General features: G+C 41.2%; 1 protein-coding gene across 1 annotated transcript in view; it reads right to left on the reverse strand.

Moving 5' to 3' along the window:
• LOC108793587 (putative homeodomain transcription factor 1) overlaps positions 1 to 20,670 on the reverse strand; it is a 54,598-nt gene that overhangs the window by 5,742 nt on the left and 28,186 nt on the right. Inside the window, exons 4-6 of the mRNA XM_018564577.1 lie at positions 7,888 to 8,046; positions 2,839 to 2,995; positions 2,433 to 2,437 (exon numbers count right to left, since the gene is read on the reverse strand). Coding sequence (XP_018420079.1) covers positions 2,433 to 2,437; positions 2,839 to 2,995; positions 7,888 to 8,046 — 321 coding nt within the window. The remainder of the gene's footprint in view (positions 1 to 2,432; positions 2,438 to 2,838; positions 2,996 to 7,887; positions 8,047 to 20,670) is intronic.

The following is a 20,670-nucleotide window of genomic DNA, read 5'->3' on the forward strand; positions in this document are numbered from 1 at the left end:
TATATATGTATATATATATATAAATAAATAACCCTCACATTATTTATCTGTGTATACTCACCCTAAGGGAAACTGGTTCCCATATTTGTGGGGCATTGTCTTGGTGAACGAATTCATATAAGTGAAATAGTTATGTGTAGCGTAGTGATCCCAGGTCCTAATCCTTGCTAATACCTCCATGCCTATCAGTGAAAGGTCTATATATATGTCCATTACCACCTAATGACACACCCATTGCATGTGAATAAAATTAATCAAACAAGGGTTAGCCCCTATCCCATCTCACTCCCCCACTCTGTGCTCTATTCTCTACCGCCCCCTACTGCTAGCAAGAGCCAGGGAGGACACCAACCTAATATAACTGACCAAAAATAAATACTACCTTAGACAGGGAAGTTGAAATGTCTCATGGATGCATGACTCATGATCCAACAGCCGCATCCTTTCCCCCCTGCCTTATGTAGCCCCCACCGCCGAGAGGGCGCCCAGATGTGTATGACGCCAATCAGCGGTGCTGGACTCATATAGCGCAAACGCCCGACAGGCGCATATGTGCCATCCCTAGCCAGTCGCACGCCGATCAGACATATCTGACAGGTCGAGCGGCTACCGCAAAGCAATGAGGGACCCGAGGGTCCTCCCTCAGGTGGGCCGTTCCCTACAATCTCCCCACTGGTAGCGAATAGGGGTGATGAGTCCGTATGTCCCCAGCAGGGCCGCACCTCCATCTCCGCAAGAGGTGACCCCTCCTCCAGACACTAGTTGTTTGGTAAGTACGGGGTACCCACCTTTCGGGGGGCCTCATACCTGTGGTGCCGATTGCTGAAACATTCTAATTTATGTTATATTAATTTATTAATGAATTGAATTATGCAATTAAATCAATTGATGTATAATTGTTGTTATTGTTAGATTAGCCCCCCCGTGGTCCCCTGAAGAAGATTGGTGCGAAACGCGTCGGGACCCGGATATGTCTGTTCCAGTAAATGAACAATGAAAAACTAATGAAAATCAGTAAATGAACAATGAATAATTAATGACAATTATTTGTTTGCAACTATGGATATTTAATTAAGATATAACTGGTTGACGTTGGGCATATCCTAGGAACTTTGTGTTTTAGCCAATTGGGGGTTTTTTATACTCGTATGTATTACAATTGATTCTTTTATATAATGTAATTACTGTATAAAAAAATTTGGATATCATTTTTACACATGTATTGGTTTTATACCTCTCAGAAACCCCTATTTCTCTGTTTTTCTATGTTTACATTTAGAGGGGGAGAGGTCCAATTGGGGAGCTACTGTCGAGGCAGACTCAAAAGTTGATTATTTTATTCTTTATTTTAAGATTGGTGACAGTAGGGAGGTCACCAGGGGAATCCCTCAAAATGTTGCTATGGGGCCCCATGATCTGTAGGTATGCCCATGCTCCTGATCTAATTTTTATGTGTACCTTAAAGTGACACTACACTCCAGGAGTTAAATCTTTCAAATGCATTCAAGTACCTTAACTATTAACAAACCTGTAGCTTAATTGTTCATCACTCAGCTGTAGATCCTCAAATCATCTCTGAATTCATGCTGACACTGTCCTTCCTTCTGAAGGGTGAATACTTTTGTTCCCCATGGTCCTTGTGTGTGTTGTAAAGTAGCCGCCACTCCAAGCTCACTGCCGTGATGGACTACAATTTCAAAATAAATTAGTAAACTAAACATGAGATTGTAGTGCTTTCCAGGAGTGAGATTGGGGCAGAAGCTATTTACAACACACACAGGTACCATGGGGAACTAAAGTAGCCACCCTCCATAAGGAAGGACAGTGTCAGCACCATCTCAGAGATGGTTTGAGTGATACACAAATAAGATGCATTTTAGTTAATAGTTAAGGTGCATGAATGTATTTTTAAGATTTAACTCTTGAGTTTGAATGATCAAATTTAAAGTGACACTAAACATAAAAGCACTCAAAAGCACCTATCTCTCCCTAAACTTTCACAAGAACTGGAACATGGAAATTACAAACAGTATATGAGACTGGTAAGTGAAGTTGGTTATAGGGAAACATGGAAATTAAAATTAAGAAAAGGTCTTGACCCGGATATACCAATGTCACATGACACGCTCTGTAACATGTATTCTCATGCAAATCTCGGGCTAGCTGTCCGCCTTGGATGCTATGCTCTGTGTATGTGTATATGTCTGTTTGTAAAAAACTTCAATAAACACTAATCGATTATGAAAAAATTCATTAGTTGCAGCCCTAAAAAGTACAGTTAAGTGTTCTGTCATATATGTACTGTAGCTAATTACTTCTTGTGCTCTCTGGCTGTTTTAATTCAACATTGTTCCCAGCTCTCTGTAAACTACAAAACAGATGTTCCTTTGTAATGGGGAAGTTGAGAATGGGAGGTATTCTGTGGTTTTAACACTTTCTGACCTAGTGTAAAAATATTGCTCCTCCATGGATACAGTATGGTGAGTGAGCATTGTCACTCTAGGACAGAAAGTGTACTAGTGGCAGAATCACCAAGTTAACATTAATGTAAGACACCAGGAAATAAAATAAAACTAAAGCAGCCACCAGTTTTAAGGACTGGTAAGCTGCAATATATAACATTTTTATTCCTGGGTTCACGTGGCCTCCCACTCTCTTAGTAAAGTGCCAACAACTTCCTTGCCTATTTCTAAATGCCAGATCCTGAAAGAAATCCCTATATGTATCGAACCCAACAGTTGAGTCTGTCATATCACTCTCTTACCTCCAGTAATATGCAAACATGATCAAGTCCTACTAGTTATGACTGACCAGTCACCAACAGAAAAAAGTTGTTACCTCTGTCTCTTGACTCTGCCTGATCCGGATACCTTATTGGTCTTTGTAGATACAATCTGACAATGAACCGTTCCTAGGAGCAGCATTAGGCACATTTGTCCAGCCTGCTCACTCACACTTGCCACAGGCACCAAGCAATACAGCACTATTGAGATCACTAAAAAAAAGTTAGAAGGAATAAATTCAAAAGATACTATGAATATAAAATACACTTAGTACATCAGCATTTCAGAAAAAACATATTTTGAGATTTTGGCAACATATAAAGTGTGAAATATAAGACACAATTATATCTCAGCCCACAAGATACAAAGACAGCCAAGAGTGTGGGATGTACTGTAATGCTGAAAATTGCCGAACAAAGACGTCAACCACCCACAGCAAGCATGTATTAAAAATATTATGTTTATGTGTAATATAAGACTAAAAAAAAGGACCACAGGCAACACAAAATGTGTGATAAATATGTAATCCAAAAAAAAGATATTTACCTCTGTGTTGTAGATGCGAGGTAATGCGCAGCACATACACATTGTATATTTCAGTGCAGTTGTTGTGTACTTCTGGTTTGGTTGTTCCTTTTATGTGCATTTGATCTGTGGGGCACTTGCAGCACATTGACTGCATTTGGCTATTTTGTGAAAGGAGAAACACATGGGGGACTATTTATAAACAATATGCAGGGCTGTTCTGTGAATGGTCGTTCACCGCAAACACATACCAAAATGAAGGTTCTTTTTTTTTCTTTAGTGCAATTCATTTTTGAATGTTTTTATGTATGTCACATTATGACCACTAGGTGGTGATAAAGGAGCACAGGAAATTATGGAACATTTTCCTTTTCTGGCCTGTCCCCATGTCACCATACCCATTGAGATGACTCTGGGGTATGCTGACATGAGGAGGCCAGGAATACGGAAAATTATCATATACAGTACTCACTGTAATTTTCCTTTCCTGGCCTGTCCTTTTCAGCATACCCATGGGTCAGCTTACCTAAGGAGGCCAGGAAAAGTATTTATTTTCTATGCTCTGTGATATTTTGGGGAAGTTAGCACAATGGTGAGCGTCTAATGACCAGTCTCGAAGCCCCTTTAACATAAGATCTTATTACTTCCGTAACAGAAAAATAGTTTTCTTCAGCAACACAACATAAAGCTCACTTGTCTTTTAGAATATATTATCTCAACAAAACTTCTTAGAAGTAGTTTGTACCTTTTAAGCAGCTACTTTCCACACAGTTGTCGTTTAATTTCAACACACACACCTTGTGTGCCTGGCTCTCTCAGCCTCTCCAAACCTTCCAGCTTCCCTGGCTGTTCTTTGTGTGGTTCCACCGCACACCACCTGGTTTGGCCCTCGTGTGCCTCCAGCACATACCACACCAACTTCTCCCCTTGAGCTCTGGTTTGAACTCCAAATCAGGCTGCTCTAAGCCATCTGATCAGCGGCAACTCCAGGCCCCAGGACTGGAGATTTCATCCCACCCAGAATTCTTAGAAAATCGCCAGTGTTCCAGATCCCAGCTACAATCCCTAAAAGCCTGAGGAATCTGAAAAGTCAGCTTCTTCAGTGAAAACTATTCACATTCTGGAACCTCTCGGGCCCTCTAGCGGAGAGTCTTGGGTTACTGTGTCACCAATATACTCCGTGGCATTGCCACGCACTGCCGCAGCTCCTTTCTTCCATCTAGTGGCCATATTGTCGTATTACATTAAAAAAAATCAAAAATACATTGGCCTGTAAAGAAACAACTAAATAACATTTGATTTGGCACATATCTGCACAGAACGAAGAGTCCTGCTGATTATTTATAAATAGACCACATGATGTGTTAGGTTAAAGAGAAACCGAACTCTGGAAGCGAAGCTATGTCCAAAAAAGCCAGGCAAAGGGCTAGTCAACAGTATCACCTGTGGTCTGCCTCCAGGGTCCAGGGCTAATATAAATGTACTTCAAACATGTGAACTGCAAACACCTACAGGATACATATACTTCAGTGTGTACAGGTTATGTATTTCTCACTAAATCCAGTAGTATTCTCTTTACAAATTTAGACAGATGCAGTTAATGTGTGGTGTCAGATTGAGTTAGTATCTAAGAGAAACAAAGGGGCCGACACAATCCTTAGAGAAGTATTACATTTTTGCTTTGTGGTACTTTATAAGAAGGAATAATCATTATTCTCCTTTGGCACTCAGTAATTTAACTTACTCAACCCAACTAATGGACACCTAATACCAGTAATCAAAGAGAGCAATCACAAAGCTTATAGAGCTTGCTCCAAGAATGTAGCCTTAAATGATTCAAGTGACCTATCAATAGAAATGGTTAGCGGCACAATCAAAAAAGATCAGCCTGATGACGTTTTCACTGTAGTGAAGATAAAGTAAATCAAGTTTAAAGTAGACGCTGGTATACAAGTGAATATGATACCTGTCAATGTATTGCAACAGAAACATATGAGTTTTATGGATATGGTGTAAAGTACATGTAAAAGATATGTGTACTTTAAAATGCATAAAACGTTCATTTTGTCTAGGGAGGCAAGGCAGAGCAACAGGTTTTTGTTTCTTGCTATTTTTTGTCACCCCTCACAGGGTTCCTTAGAAAATGTAGTTCCTCCCACTCTCACCTCCAGGACTCTAAAGTCTCTCCCATCCTCTGGAACACCCAGTCTTTACTCTGTCTCTTCTGTCTGTTTTTTTTTTTTTTTGGTTCTTTTTGTGTCCTTTACTCTGTCTGCTCTTTTCTATTCTGCCTTCTTCCACTTTGTGGATCCATTTTCCTTCCCCTGTACACACTGTACTATCAAAGGCATGTAAGCTTTAGTAACAGGCATGCAACAAAACAAGTAATAGACAGAACCATGCAATTTGTTTGTTCAGTCCACTGTTCTTATCAAAATATCTATTAAACCGATTTAGGTTTTGTTTAGGCCTGTGCAGGCACTCACATGGCTCTGTGTTCCTTCACATCAATCATTTTATCAAAGACAAGTGAATATTATTAGCTAAAATCCGTTTCCATGAACATGACCTAATTTGGTCAAAAGACATATGAAGCATTATTTCCCGTACTGCTTTTTATTTTCATTTGCACAGGAAGGCCCCGTGCAACTTTTCTCCTCTCTTCTGTGCACACTACAAAGAAAAGGTATTACAGAAAAAAAGGCTTATTTTTAATCTTTGCCATTATGTTTTTGTGACGTAAATTAGCAGCCACATTAGCAGACTTTTCCTAATACAAATCTCCAGGTTATACTTGTAAAAAACAGAAGAGGTGCAATGAACTGGAAATAGCTTCAATACGAAGCAGATTTCTAGTACCTATGAAGAGATTCCATTAAATTTATAATGGCGACATACTCGAGAACGTGTTCAGAGAGAGTAAAACATACATAAACCTCTACTTGTCAATAAAGGTGATTGCACGCAGGCTGAACTCAGGCTGTTCAAATACAACTGCACGCTACAGAAGTGTGAAGAGAAATGCATAAACGTAACAAAGGGAATTTTCTAGTTTAGAAATATGGAAGCTGCTATTTCTGACTTGTTTTTGATGGTGGAAAATCCAGAGCTGTCATTAGTATTGTTGTTTCACTTCTTGAACTAGTATGACTTTATTGTCTAGACCACTATTCAGCCATTGAAATACTAGCACACATATATGCCTACACTGATTTCTTCACGGAATGCATATATTCATTTCTGGCATATCCCGGACTGGGGGGTCAATCCATCCAATACTTATAATTCATATAGACATACATGTTGGTAAGCTCAGTGGCCCATTTGCCTCTTGGAAGCACCAGCAGCAAGATCTCCCCATCAACACTGTCTCTGCCCATCAGGCAAACGAATTAATACAAAGAAGAAAGCTGTTTTTACCTGCAAAAAGATTTGTATTTCTGTCCATCCAGCTCTGAGAATTATGTCACACACCAAAGCCCTATCTAACAGGATATGAAACCTAATTTTTCTCTGCTGCAGTTATTTAAGACTTACAACTTGCTCCTCAAGGTCTTGGTGCGTGTTGCGTTTGCCTTTTTTCTGCATGCTCATAATTTTTCATGAGAGTTATTTAAGACGTACATAGTCTCTCTCTCTCCCTCTATCATTTTATACCTGCCTGGAGTCTAGCTTTAAGATGACCAAAGTTAGTCATATGTAGACTCTAAGGGTATCCTGTCCACATGCACTGTCCAGAGGGTGTACTTGATGGAAAGCCCAGATTTTAAGAAAAGTAAATATGGCATTTATGGTTTTTTTAGAAGACAGATTATGTTTTATTATTTTCATTAATATATATTATTTTTAATCATATAATGTCCCGCTGAGTAAAAGCGCAAAATTTGAACTGTATATGGCCCTACTGTCGGCACTACTCCATTCAACAAAAGTTTAGAGAGAGGGGGTCCATACTAAGAGCCTGATCATCTACAAGGCAACCTAAGCAGTAACAGGGTTCACTGAATGCCAGCGGACTCAAATAAAACCTTTATGCTCCTGTAGATAAGCCAAGTAGATAGCCCAATTTTGCCCACGCTGTGAACCTGGCTGCCACATCACAAGTCAAGATTCACTTATAAGCATCTAGTGTGTGATGGAAAATACCACCAGTATAGATGATGCAAATGGGGCAGTTTCTATTTGCTGATTAATGTCAATTGAAGTAATATGGGGGTTAGAGTTGCTATCTTACCTTGGAACCCATTTTTCCCCTAATCCACCTCTGCAACTACTGCATGACTAATTTTTACTTTCAAGCCCTAACATATACTGCAACACACAGATACTTTGTAGGTTGAACTGTGCTTAAAATGTTGCAGTACCTATTTTCCCATGCATTAAGGGTGCATTGGTAGCCCATTCATTTTGAACCCTAAAGGGTATTGTCATACATATGCCATTTGTGCCACTTATACTACAGTCACATTACAATGTGAACAGGTGTAAATTGAGATAGTATGGCTAATGCATGATAAAAAGTATATAAAAACTTTGGTGCTGCCAGCTAGACTCCGGACAGCTGTACTGGGGTCATTACCTTGCAAGATGTAGAGTGCCAGCAGCCAAGTGAAAACTCCAGGGCTGGTAACTCTTATCCACCATCTGCTGAACAATGGAAATAACATCACTCTTACAAGACCTTTCCGAGTAAGAGATGTCCAAGGACTTTCAGGTTTCGCTTTGGCAAATGTTGATCCTGAAATAGTTAAAAATGAATTTCACTCTTAGAATTTACACACAACTTTTTGTTTATCTCCAAGATTAGCAGGACTACTGATTAAAAGGTTTTCTTTACATCGGCACTTGCTTATATTCTAGGTAAAAGAAGCATCAATGTTAAGAAAATTAGATAAAAATCATAATAAATTAGAACTATGGAACTGCAATGCCACATCAAAAAGCCTATGTCCTTAAGAACTGTTGAATTCACTTTTTGACAACCACAACCATATTTTCATGCATTCATACTCAAGCAGCCAAGTTAGTTTTATTTTCTTACCAATGAATACTTTTTTGCTGGTAATGAAGGGATTGGTTACACAGTTTACTAAGTTTTCTAGTTTTCTAAAAGTAGATTTTTCGTTTCAAAGACAATACCAACTACCCCATTCAGAGTTTTTTAGATTTATGCAATATAAACTATCTTCATACAAAACTGGGCCTTTTCTGGATGCCATTCCAAATGCTATTAAAGGCCACAATACCACCATTCATAACTTATTACATTCTACATTCTAAAAGCTATCATATATGACTCTTTGGGACACACACTTTAATAAAAGTTATGAAATACAAAATAGGCAAGAAATGGCTATGAATCTTTCTATACTTTCTATCAACACAACGTCAGTGGAGACAGTACGAGCTCAGATCTGGAAAGGATTGTCACCAGCACACCAAAAGTTTTGAAGCAAAAAGTCCTTTATTGACAAATCGCCATCCAATACAAGGCATGGTTGTGGAACATGTTCATATGCATTCCAGGGGTGGGGACAGGGCAAAACAACTTCTCAGGAGAGAAGCCTTTTGGATCTATACGCTGGACTCACGTGCTTTTTGGATGACAGGTAAAACCCTGATTGGATTTCTCTACTGACTACGCTATGGGTAACTGTTTTAGTTCGTCCTTCTCTTCCTTTACTTATGGAAACGATAGGATTTATATCTATAAATTGTGGTTCTTCAGTGGGCCTTGAAACGCACAGGCAGCTCTGGGCGACCTTTTATCTCACTTCCTTCTGTTTGCTCTGTCCCCCCGGATGGTACACACAACAATGTTGTGTGTACCGTACTGCTTACCCATCCCTCTCCCCCTCCCCCCACAACTACACCCCCCTCTCCCACATGTCCGACTACTTGCTCCTCAAGGTCTTGGTGCGTGTTGCGTTTGCCTTTTTTCTGCATGCTCATAATTTTTCATGAGGACCAAATAGGGATGTTTCCAGATTGTTATCAATGTATATGCAATAATGTTATTGTCCTTAATGTTGGACATATAGGATTTACGGTCTTCTCTACTGTTTTACATTCCCCTGTGTGCTTGACACAATAACTTTTAGCTCAAATGTATTCTTTTGTGCGATTATATATCAATACAACGTTAAATGATGTGTCCCTATATGAATATGCTTCACATGTTTACGCCTGTGGGCTTATATGTGTTCCACCAATGTCAGCATAATCTTATCCTAATGTGGATTGTTAATGGGGAATGTCTTTTGCCTGCATTGTCTGCACTATCAGATTGTGCTTATGACTGCAGTTCGCCACTTGTCCACTGTGCATGCCAGCGTCCTGTACCCTAGGCAACCAGCTGATGTTACTTCCAGCTAACGGCCATATCATTACAACTCGCTGTGTACATTAGTGGATTACAGGTGAGCCTCATTTGAGTGCAGAATGGCGGGAAAATACGGTATTCCAGCTGCAACTGTTGGGAGTGGTCTGTTTTTAATATGCACTGGTATGTCTATTTAAAGGTGATGGTTTGCTTTACTGTGTCATTCTAAACCTGATGAAGGGGTACTGCTGAGACCCCGAAAGCGCTTGTATTGGATGACGATTTGTCAATAAAGGTCTTTTTGATTCAAAACTTTTGGTGCGCTGGTGACAATCCTTTCCAGATCTGCATTGTTCACGGGGCCGTCCGTGGTCACTACAAGCACCCACCTGCTTGGCAGGTTTACTACTATTCCGATAAGGAGTGCAGCTGGTTGTTGACTACAAAATACAAGCTCAGGCTCTAGGTTGTATCTAGTTCTCACTAGGGTAACTAAATGAGCACCCCAGGTATCTTCTAAATGTTTTCCAGAATATCCCGAAGAGGAAAATGTGTTCCATATTTTGTGGTCATGCCCAGGGATTTTGGATAAGAGTGTACTCAGCGATCAAAACATTGATCCTGGTCAACCTCAAAAAGTCCCCATAGGATTGTTTGCTATGTAGCAACTTTCCTCATTTTCCTAAAGGGACTAGAAGGCTTATTTCACTTGTTTTTCTAGCAGCTAGAATAGCTATGGCTAGGTGCTGACATAAGCCCTCAGTCCCTCTGGAACTAGTTAAATATAAATTGAATCATGGTCAATGACGAGATGTATATTGCATGATGTACAAACCAAATTTAAATGTATGCGGAACCCATGCATTCAATATAATGCTTCCACATAATCCTCAGTGCAAAGACTTCACCCTCCTTTCTTCTTCCTTTTCTTCTTCTTTTCTTTCCCTTATAGCTTCTAGTCTTTTTTTTTTCTTTTGCTTCCAGTTTTACCTTTACTTCGGTGGATGGGGCTCAAGGCCCCACCTGCTCCACTTATATCAGGAATAACAGACTTGTGTTACTGATCTATTCTGCATATCAAACAGAGTGATTCTGGACCCATCTACATTTATATTGCTCATCATTTCTCTTATTTTATTACAAATATGTCCCATACATAATATAGTTATACTCTGCAACTTTTAACCCTGTTATAAATGCCACCAAATCAAACAGGTAGAATCTGTGGGTAAGAAATGCTAAGTGCTGCTCTAGGTCGGCCCACTATACCTCTACTAACTGGGTGCAAGCCTGGCTTGTTATCAGCAGTACAATTGTGTTCAAGACAGGGAAATCACAGCACTCCAAAACTCAGTGCGAGTTCTTTATTCCATCGATCGGCATCCAGTAACACCTCAGAGCAACATCTTTAACGCGTTTCATGCAAACTTGCGCTTATTCATATAGTTCCTAGTTAGAACCCATAGGTAGCAGATTCCTCAGAATTCCACCCATATCCTTTTAGTTATAGCTTCATGAGGTGGTTGGATGGATTGTACAAGTGGAAATGGATAGAGATACATATTCACTGTTTATTGATATTTTCAACATGTAAACAAAGAAACAGTGTCAAACAATAGTACATCCATACAATGTCATGAAAATCACACAGTACAAAAACACAGGTGAACAAACAAGGGAGGGACGCAAGAAGACAAAGGGAAAGGAGGGGAGGGAGAGATGGGGTATGGGCTCACCCCAGCCAGGAGTAATCGGAAGGTCAACATCTGTATGTAACAACAAATCAGCGCTTCAATATAGAAATGAAAACAATTGGTTAGGAGATCAGAGGTGAAAAATTATAGCATTACATAGGGCACAGTTTAATTGCTCAGCCAGATGGTACAGTGGGTTCTAAGGACAGTAAAGCAACATATTCATCAGAGGTTTTGAAATGGAGCCAACATGCCCAAGTTCAGTAGTAAACACTAAATTCATCTCTGCCAGAATGAAGGAGTTCCTCCATTAGTCTCAGACCATCCACTCGAGCCAGCCATTCCGCAATGGAAGGCAGTTGGGGTGAGCTTTGGCAGCATTCAGCATGAAGGGTACTATGGTCTTCTTGTATGACCTCAGCGAGAGAGGATTGAGATGAAAGAGGCACAGCCACGGGTCCAAGGGCATAGGAATTCCACTAACAGTGGTTATAAGTCACGTGACATCCTCCCAATACCTGTGCACCAGTGGGCAATCCCACCAACAGTGGGTAAAGGTGCCAGTCGAGCCACAGGAGTGTCAGCACAGTGAGGTGGTCGATGGGCAAATGGCATGAGTTGTGAGCCAAACCATGTACCATCTAGCCAAAAGTTTAAAATGTACTTCTACCATGTGACTGGCAGAGGAAGCTGAGAAATGCATTCGCAACAACTTAGAACATTGAGAAGGGGTTAGAGGTCATAGTAGTTCTTGCTCCCACTTTCCTATATATTGCGGAGGTGATGGAGTATCCAAGTTCCCTAGGATCTTATAGATTATAGACAAACAATGGCATGGAGGCACTGAGGCCCCTAGCAATGTCTGAAAAGGCAAAAAGTGTGTTGGTAAGTGGAGAGGCCTATGGAGTAAGGAAATAAAGTGTTGAACCTGTCGGTGTCTCCAAAAGTCCATTGTGTGAGTTCTCCAATGGTTCCGCAAGGTTTGTAGAGATCAGAGAGAAGTTCCCTGAAGAACATCCCTCAGACGTAAGCATTCAGAGTTTGTCCAGGATAAAAATAAAGGATCGGATTTCCCTGGCGGGAAGTAATCCGAATTCGTTAAGGGTAATAAAATCGAGGTGTATGGCCAGCCATGGACCCTGTGTAGGCGATCCCATGTAAGTAGGGCAGCCGTAGTAATTGTAGAAGTCAAGGGAGATAGGTTCCTCCAGAGCCGTAGCTAGCTCCTTTTGCACCCGAGGCAAGAACAGAAAATTGAGCCCCCCGCCTCCCCGCTTGACGAAACCAATGAAAACATTTTTAGTTTCTGTCCATTTTGTCCAAAACTACATTTTAATCATTGCACATGTCTAATAATATGTGTGGATGAGCGTGAGTGTGTGAAACAGACCCCTGACATTTCCCTTTTGAAGTAGAAAAAGAGATTGAGGGCACAGAGTCCTCTGTCCATACAGGAGGGGGAGTGCCTCACTCGCCCCATGGTAGCTACAGCCCTGGTTTCCTCTTAGAAGGTGTGTTGTGAGAAGATTAGCCTAAAGGCAGCCATTTTATGTATCTTAGTAGCTTAGAGGATTAGATTTCCAGGAACTTATGTAACTAATATTGTTGTGTCATTTTTCCTTGCCCACTCCTTTGGAATGTACCATTTTGGGAGTCTGCTTCTATTTTTGCTTCTGTTTTTGCCATAATTAGTTACACAAAATGTCAACTGTTATCTATCCCAGTACCTGTCTGTACCATGCTATTCTACATGCATGTGTTTATTTCACCCTATAAAAACTTGCTGCACTTTTTATAAACAGAACAGATTGATTACCGAACCTGAACTGTTCTCTGTGTGCACACATACTGGATTTCAATGTATGACTTCGGTAATGTCATAACAGGTGAAATCCAAATACACCCAGCCAATGAAGAGTTGCATAGATTAGTTTCCAGGTTTACCCAACCTGTTTGCGAGGCATTATACGTCCAGTGCACCGGTCTAACCAATTGAGCAGCCCTATGATAAGATTTGAAGTCTGATAAACCAAGGCCACCGTTGATCTTATGTCTACATAAAGTGTCACCGTTATATTCAGGATCTCCGATTTAGTCAATTGATGTTAAAATTGGATAATTCCCCGTATATACGTAGTTCGGACAATATATGGGGGAGCGAGATTCTGAGATCTTTCACATAGAACAGGATGTCATTAGCATAAGGTGCCTCCTTGCATTCGGTATTAGAGGAGAGTATTCTGTGAATATTAGGATGTCGTTGAATAGTAGCCAAAAAAGGGTGCAAGGGAGAGAATGAACAGTAACGGTGACAAAGGGCACCCCTGGCGAGTGGTGTTATGCAATTGAAAAGGAGGTGAAAAAAATAGTCCTCGGGCCCGTGGATAAGGGGGGTGCCATAGTGGTGCTAGATAAATCAGATTACTATGCAGAAATGCACCATCTTTTAGCTGATGGAGACACCTATGAGGTGCTTAGAAAAGATCCCACTATGCTGTATCAAAGAGAGCTGTCTTCCCTTATTAAAAAGGGGAGTCAGATTGGGTTCCTGAATAAAAAAGAAGCTAAGTACCATCACAAAGCCGGATCCCTATCATTTACTATCGAATGAAGATTCATAAGAATCAAGAGAAGACACCGGGATCAGTAAATGCTACCAATAGATTAGGAGAATATGTGGATTTATTTCTCCAACCCCTTATACAAGTTCTACTTATCTTAAGGACACCAAGCTGTTACTACAAGAGATAGAGCTTACACCGTTTGATTTAGAGAGTCTCCTGATTACTGCTAATATGGCATCTCTGTACACCATCATCGCCTATATAGAGGCCTTATCAGCCACTAAATGGCTACTGCAAAAGGATATGTCCTTACATATAGAACAAATAGAATTCGTTCTACAAGCCCTTAGCTTTAGTTTGTCTCGTAACTATTTTTGGTTTAGAGAGACATTTTATAGACAAAACATGGGCGTTGCCATGGGAGCAAAATTTGCCCCTAGTGTGGCTAACGCTTTCATGTATAAGTGGGAAATAGAGGCTATTCTGGAGAAAAAAACGGTAGTTATTTTATTTTAAACGCTATATAGATGACATCTTTATGATCTGGAAAGGTAACAGGGCCGACCTAGATTTTGTTCTGATTTATCTCAATTTGAATGATAAAAACATTAAGTTAACTTATAACATTCAGTCTAAGGTCATCAAGTTCTTGGATATGGATAGGCTGTTGTCCATAACCCACTTTAAAGAGACTGATGGGAATAGTTAGATTCCTACTGTCAGTTGCCATCATCCTACTTGGCTCCGCAATATCCCTACAGGTCAAATCATGCGGATCAGGAGAAATTGCCATAGTGAGATTGATTTTAGAGCTCAATCAGAGATGATAAAAAAGAGTTTTTCTCATAAAGGGCATCAGGAAAGGTTTTTGGAGAAGAGATACCCTTATTGTTAATAAGGTTGATATTAGTAATAGAGACCCACCTGTTGCCTTATTTCTAGATTTGAATGCTCAAAAAACGTTTCAGCTTAATGCCAGTAATATTCAAGTAGATATTAGAGAGTTTATTTCATGCGATATGGAGGCTTACAATGTCTATGTGGGCTGTAGTATATCGGACGCACCACCAGAAAAATAGGCATTAGAATTAAGGAACGTGTATAATATCAAGCCAGGTTATAAAGATCTCTTTTTTTCTAAACATTTTTTGGATGTACATCATAAAGATCCATGTCTATTACAATTTTTGGGAATAGAAAAAGTATGTAAACACTGGAGAGGTGGTAACTGGCGACGGGAACTGGCAAAGAAAGAGACCCAATCAATCTTTAAAGCTGGTTCATTGAAAACTAATGGACTGAATGAAGAATTTGATCTCAATTGCTTTATATCTAATGCCTAAACGAGTTCCCTAATAACCCCCTTTCACCCCCTTTTCTTAGGGTAGTTCTTCAATAGGAGATATTTTTATACCATATATATATATTTTACATATATGTACACTTTTTATATATGTATTAATATTTTTTATCACCATGTATATGTGCATGATGGATTGTTTTTATATGCAGAGGAGTCCCATTGCACCCATAGATTTGAGAGCACTGTCTCTCGCCTCTCTCCCCGGAACGAACCTAACCTGATCCGGATATATCCAGTGCGGTAAGAGTGGGCTAAATCTGGTTGACAGAATCTTAGCATAGAGTTTAGTATCCACGTTTAGCAGGCAAATGGGGCGGTAACTCAAACAACTAGAGGAATCTTTGCCTGGCTTAGCAAGAATCGTGATATGAGCTAATAGTGATTCTGGACACATGGGCGTGTCAGTACCCATGGAATGAACATATAAATAGGAAAAAGGGGGCTAAGATGTCCTGGAAACGTTTAAAGTACAGAAGCGGGAAGCCAATCGGGCCCAGGGCTTTTGCCCAATGGAGTTGATTTGACAGCTTGCCCAAATTCTTCCATTGTAATAGGGGAGTCTAAAGACTGCAACACGTCCTGTTGCAATGAGGGCATACCTGCATTATGTAGGTAAGAGGTAATTCTATCAGTAAGGTCAGGGGCGGTGTATAGGAAGGGGAAGATCGGACTTGGTAAAGATTTTGGTAATAGCCCTGAAAATCTTTGGCTATATCAGTAGTAAGGTGAACTATGTAATCCAACTTCAACTTGATTTTAGAGACAAAGGTGGCAGAACGTTCGGAACGTAATGCACTCGCTAAAAGTTTGCCCAGCTTATTAACTAGGTCATAGAATGTCTTATCCACCATTGCAAAGGCACAATTAGTGTCCAATTCCAACAGCTCTTTGAGTTGTCCCCTCCTGAGTTAGGCATTTTATGTATAGTCTTATCAAGTGTGGATTTACGAGACTATTCCAAAGAATGTATCTCAGATAACAGCGACTGGACTTGTGATAGGCTGTCTTTCTTTCGTTTAGAGCCTATAGCGACTAAGGCACCTCTGATAACAGACTTATGATCTTCCCACAGCTGGCGAGACTGATTCTACACCATTTTCCTGAAAATATGCGTGTAGATACACTAAATTGCCAAAAGTGATGGGACACCCCTCCAAATTATTGGATTGAGGTGTTCCTTGCTACTAAATATTCCACAATCAACTGTTAGTGGTATTATAAAAAAGTGGAAGCAACTGGGAACAACAGCACCTCAGCCGCAAAGTGGTAGGCCATGTAAAATGACTGAGCGGGGTCAGCGCATGGTGAAGCACACTGTGCGCAGAAGTCACCAATTGTCTGCTACAGACCTCCAAATATGTGTGGCCTTCAGATTGGTACAACAACCGTGCGTAAAGAGCATCATGGAATGGGTTTCCATGGCCGAGCAGCTGAATCCAAGCCTTACATCACCAAGAGCAATGCAAAGCATTGGATGCCGTGGTGTAAAGCACGCCGCCACTGGACTCTAATGAAGTGGAGATGTGTTCTCTGGAGTGACAAATCACGCTTCTCTGTCTAGCTATCTGATGGATGCGTCTGGCGGTTGCCAGTTGAACGGTACATGCCTGACTGCATTGTAAAGTTTGGTAGAGGAGGGATTATGGTGTGGGGTTGTTTTTCAGGGGTTGGGGCTTGGCCCCTTAGTTCCAGTGAAGGCCACTATTAAGGCATCAGCATACCAAGACATTTTAGACAATTTCATGCCCCCAACTTTGTGGGAACAGTTTGGGGATGGCCCCTTCCTGTTGCAACCGCGCACCAGTGCACAAAGCAAGGTCCATAAAGACATGGATGAGCGAGTTTGGGATGTAGGAACTTTACTGACCTGCACAGAGTCCTGACCTCAACCCGATAGCACACCTTTGGGATGAATTACATCAGAGACTCCGAGCCAGGCCTTCTCGTCCGACATCAGTACCTGACCTCACAAATGCGCATCTGGAAGAATGGTCAAACATACATATAGACACACACCTAAACCTTGTGGACAGCCTTCACAGAAGAGTTGAAGCTGTTATAGCTGCAAAGGGTGGGCAACTCAATATTGAACCCTAAGGACTACAACTGGGATGCCATTAAAGTTCATGTGCGTGTAAAGGCAGGCATCCCAATACTTTTGGCCATATAGTGTATATCTGCTATAATGCTTGGATCGTGAAGTAAAGACTTGTTTAGTCAACAATTGGCGAGATGGGGCATTGGATTCATGAGAAATATGTGTCTTTTTTTAGGAAGACCACATCAGCTTTCAGTCTATGCAGCTCAGTCAATATTTGATGTCACTTAGTAGGGACATTTAAGCCTCTAACGGTAACATTGAGAGGAAGGTAGCTGAACCCTGGGACAGGATCCGACCATCCAGGCAATTTAGAAGGTGGTATCTCAAATTTTTCACAGAAACCGATCAAGTTTTCCGGGAAACGTAGAAAAGCTGAGAGGCCATTTCGAGAGCTGATCAAACAAGTGGGGAAACCCCAGCGATAAAAGATGTAATTGTCTCGCAGCAGTTGAAGAAGGGGTTTCAAGGCACATCTTCTAGACAAGGTCTTGAATGCCAGATCTGGGAAGATGCGTAGCTTGGCTCCGTCAAAGTCCACTTCAGCTGTGCCCTTGAGACGGTCCAAAATAAGTGCCTTATCAGTTTAGTAATGAAAATGTACAATAACATCCCTAGGCGACTCACCGGCTCCGAATCGGGGACGTAGCACCCGATGGGCATGAAAAAAAGGTCAACATCACGAGTGGCTTCAGGTAGGCGTCGGATCCTAAGATTGTTGCAGCGATTCCAGTTTTCTTGGTCCTCGATCTTCTAGAAGGCGGAGCGCACGGCGAGTTGAGCATTCTTGCTGTGTGATGGCAGCTCTTTTATAGCTAGGGCATGAGTATCAAGTCGATGTTCAACCTCCTCCACCCTCTGCAAGGCATGCGACATCTCCGCTTTCACTGAAGAGATTTCGGACTTCAAGAGTGCTCTAGGCGGGAGAACATCTCAGCCAGGTCCGACTTGTTGGGCAAAGTTTTGGCCAGTGTAGCTACCAACATATCTGATCCCTGGTCTAAATCCTGGGAGGCAGTTGATTAGGCGGGTGAGCCGGAACGGCCAGACGAAGGGACATAAGAAGATCCCGGGCCTCCAGAGGCGTGCCCAGCCGCGTGGTCAGGTGATGAAGTGCGCTTGATAGTGCCACTGCCTGGAATTTTCGCAGAGTCCTTAAGTTTAGGTTACTTGCCTATGAGGAGTGGAGATGATAGTCAGCCAAATATGTGGGTGATAGAGTGGTAAAAAACAAGATTACTCGAGGTGGTAGACAGAGCCCTGGTTACATACATCCACTTGCCGCCATGCGCAAACCATACCCCCGAATAGAGATATATAATGAAATACTACATTTTAAACGATGTACTATATGAGAACCACACTCTGTGACCCACTGTGCTCTTCCTGCATTGCTTACGTAAAACTTAATTTTTAAAGATCAAACGTATGCATTACTGCTATCTGAGAGGCAATCTTACCATATGGTTCAAAGCCTCAGTGCTTTTAACAGGTAAGATCTAGTTCTAGTTCTGTGACTATGAGAGTTATGGGGAGAAGGAGGTAAGTCCCCTGGTTATCTGCCACCTGTCTACCATGGGGAAGTTACCGTTCACTTCCTGTCCTGTAGACACAACATGAAGTGAGAGAAAAACCCTTCCTAGACAGGTGCAGAAAGTGTCCCTATTGAAAGATGTCCCCTCTATTCCTGTTCTGGTATCAGCTCAAACATTTAGGTTTTCCCTCACTTTTAGTCCAAGTGACTGTGGTCATTAAGACCGATAGAGACACAGACAGCAATATAAATCTGACCACTCTATCCAAAACAAAACAAAAATAACTTTTTTTTAAATACACTTTCATATGTTATATTTGCAAAGAACTTTAAAACTTAGAAGAACTAGGAAAATGGACAATCACCTGCCTAAGAAAAACTGCTTCACAAAGTCTACAATACCACTTTTTCAGTTCTTTTAAAAGATAAATTCACCAAATGCTAACCATGCTAACTTTATTCTGATGTTTCACAGTAATGATCATAGCAGCAGGATAGTGCACAGGATGCTGAAGTTAACTGCTTTCCATCTCTCTGTAATTCCCTTATTTGATGGCTATTAAGAATGATGTTGCAGCGGAGTCAAGGTTTCAAACTGAGCAACCCAAATAAGAGCAACACTTCTCTGTTTGAATTTTGGAGATCATAAGCTGTGTTGTTGTCACGGACCTGCACGTTAGAGGGAAAAGCCGACTACAGACTCATATGTGCATTCCATTAAACAGCCATACAGAGTCCAACCACCACCATGCCTGCTTGCTGCTGTTAAAACAACCCAGTGTCTAATTTATGTAGACATTAGCAACACCCCATTCCACTTACTACTGTTTTAGGTACTGCTGTTCTTCACTGCCTTCCCTGCCCATTTGCTAACTCTGGTGTTCTAGAATCTCTGGCCGTACATGAAAAAAAGGAAATATATACTAATTTATATATATATATACACATACACACACACACACAGTATATACATACATATATATACAATTTCCTTACCATTAGCTCATGCTTGTGCCACGGCAAAGTAAATATAGCACCTCCTGAAGGTGGTTAGGGACACCCAGGAAGCTCAGTGGCCTAGCATCTCAAAACTCAGAGTGCAATTCTTCACTCTTTGTGGGTTGGAAGAAACTTGGCACCAGTCAGTATAGGAAGTTTACAGAGTTTATTAAGAAGTAAGAAAGGGCATCTAGCTGTCCAAAATGTGGTGCTCTCCGACCATCACTGGCACACTGCTTATTGGACTGTGTTGCTATATGCAAGTTCTGGCATGAACTGACCTTCTTCATTACGGATGTTACAAAATGGACCCCCCCCTTTTGATCCCCTCCTCTACGTCTTTAGTGCACCACAGGGAGAGGATACAAGGCAGACAGGGCAAAAGGGAAGGGACTGGATACATCTTTGCCTACTAGCGGCCATGCGCTGTGTGATGTGTAAATGGAATGCAAATACTCCTCCGAAGGTGCAGGAACTGACTGTGCTCTTCCAGCGTGAACGACTAGATGCAGAACTTCAACCTGACTTGAGATCCGAGGCATTTCATAATAGATGGAAAGCTTTCATAAGCACTACACTCACACCGACTGAAATTGCTCAGATTCTGACGCCCTTCCACTATACAAAATGGTACTTGAAGGCCTGTATATTACATTCACTGGGAAATATGGGGGTTGCCTAGGTGATGAGGTGTTTTCAGATAATGCCCTTTCACTAACTTAGCAAACATCGAGAGCTGACAGAATTTTTGATTTCCTGGCCATTTTTCAGAGAATATGAATATATGC

The sequence above is a fragment of the Nanorana parkeri genome, unplaced genomic scaffold (assembly GCF_000935625.1).
Source record: "Nanorana parkeri isolate BGI_ZX_2015 unplaced genomic scaffold, ASM93562v1 scaffold761, whole genome shotgun sequence".
Classification (NCBI taxonomy): domain Eukaryota; kingdom Metazoa; phylum Chordata; class Amphibia; order Anura; family Dicroglossidae; genus Nanorana; species Nanorana parkeri.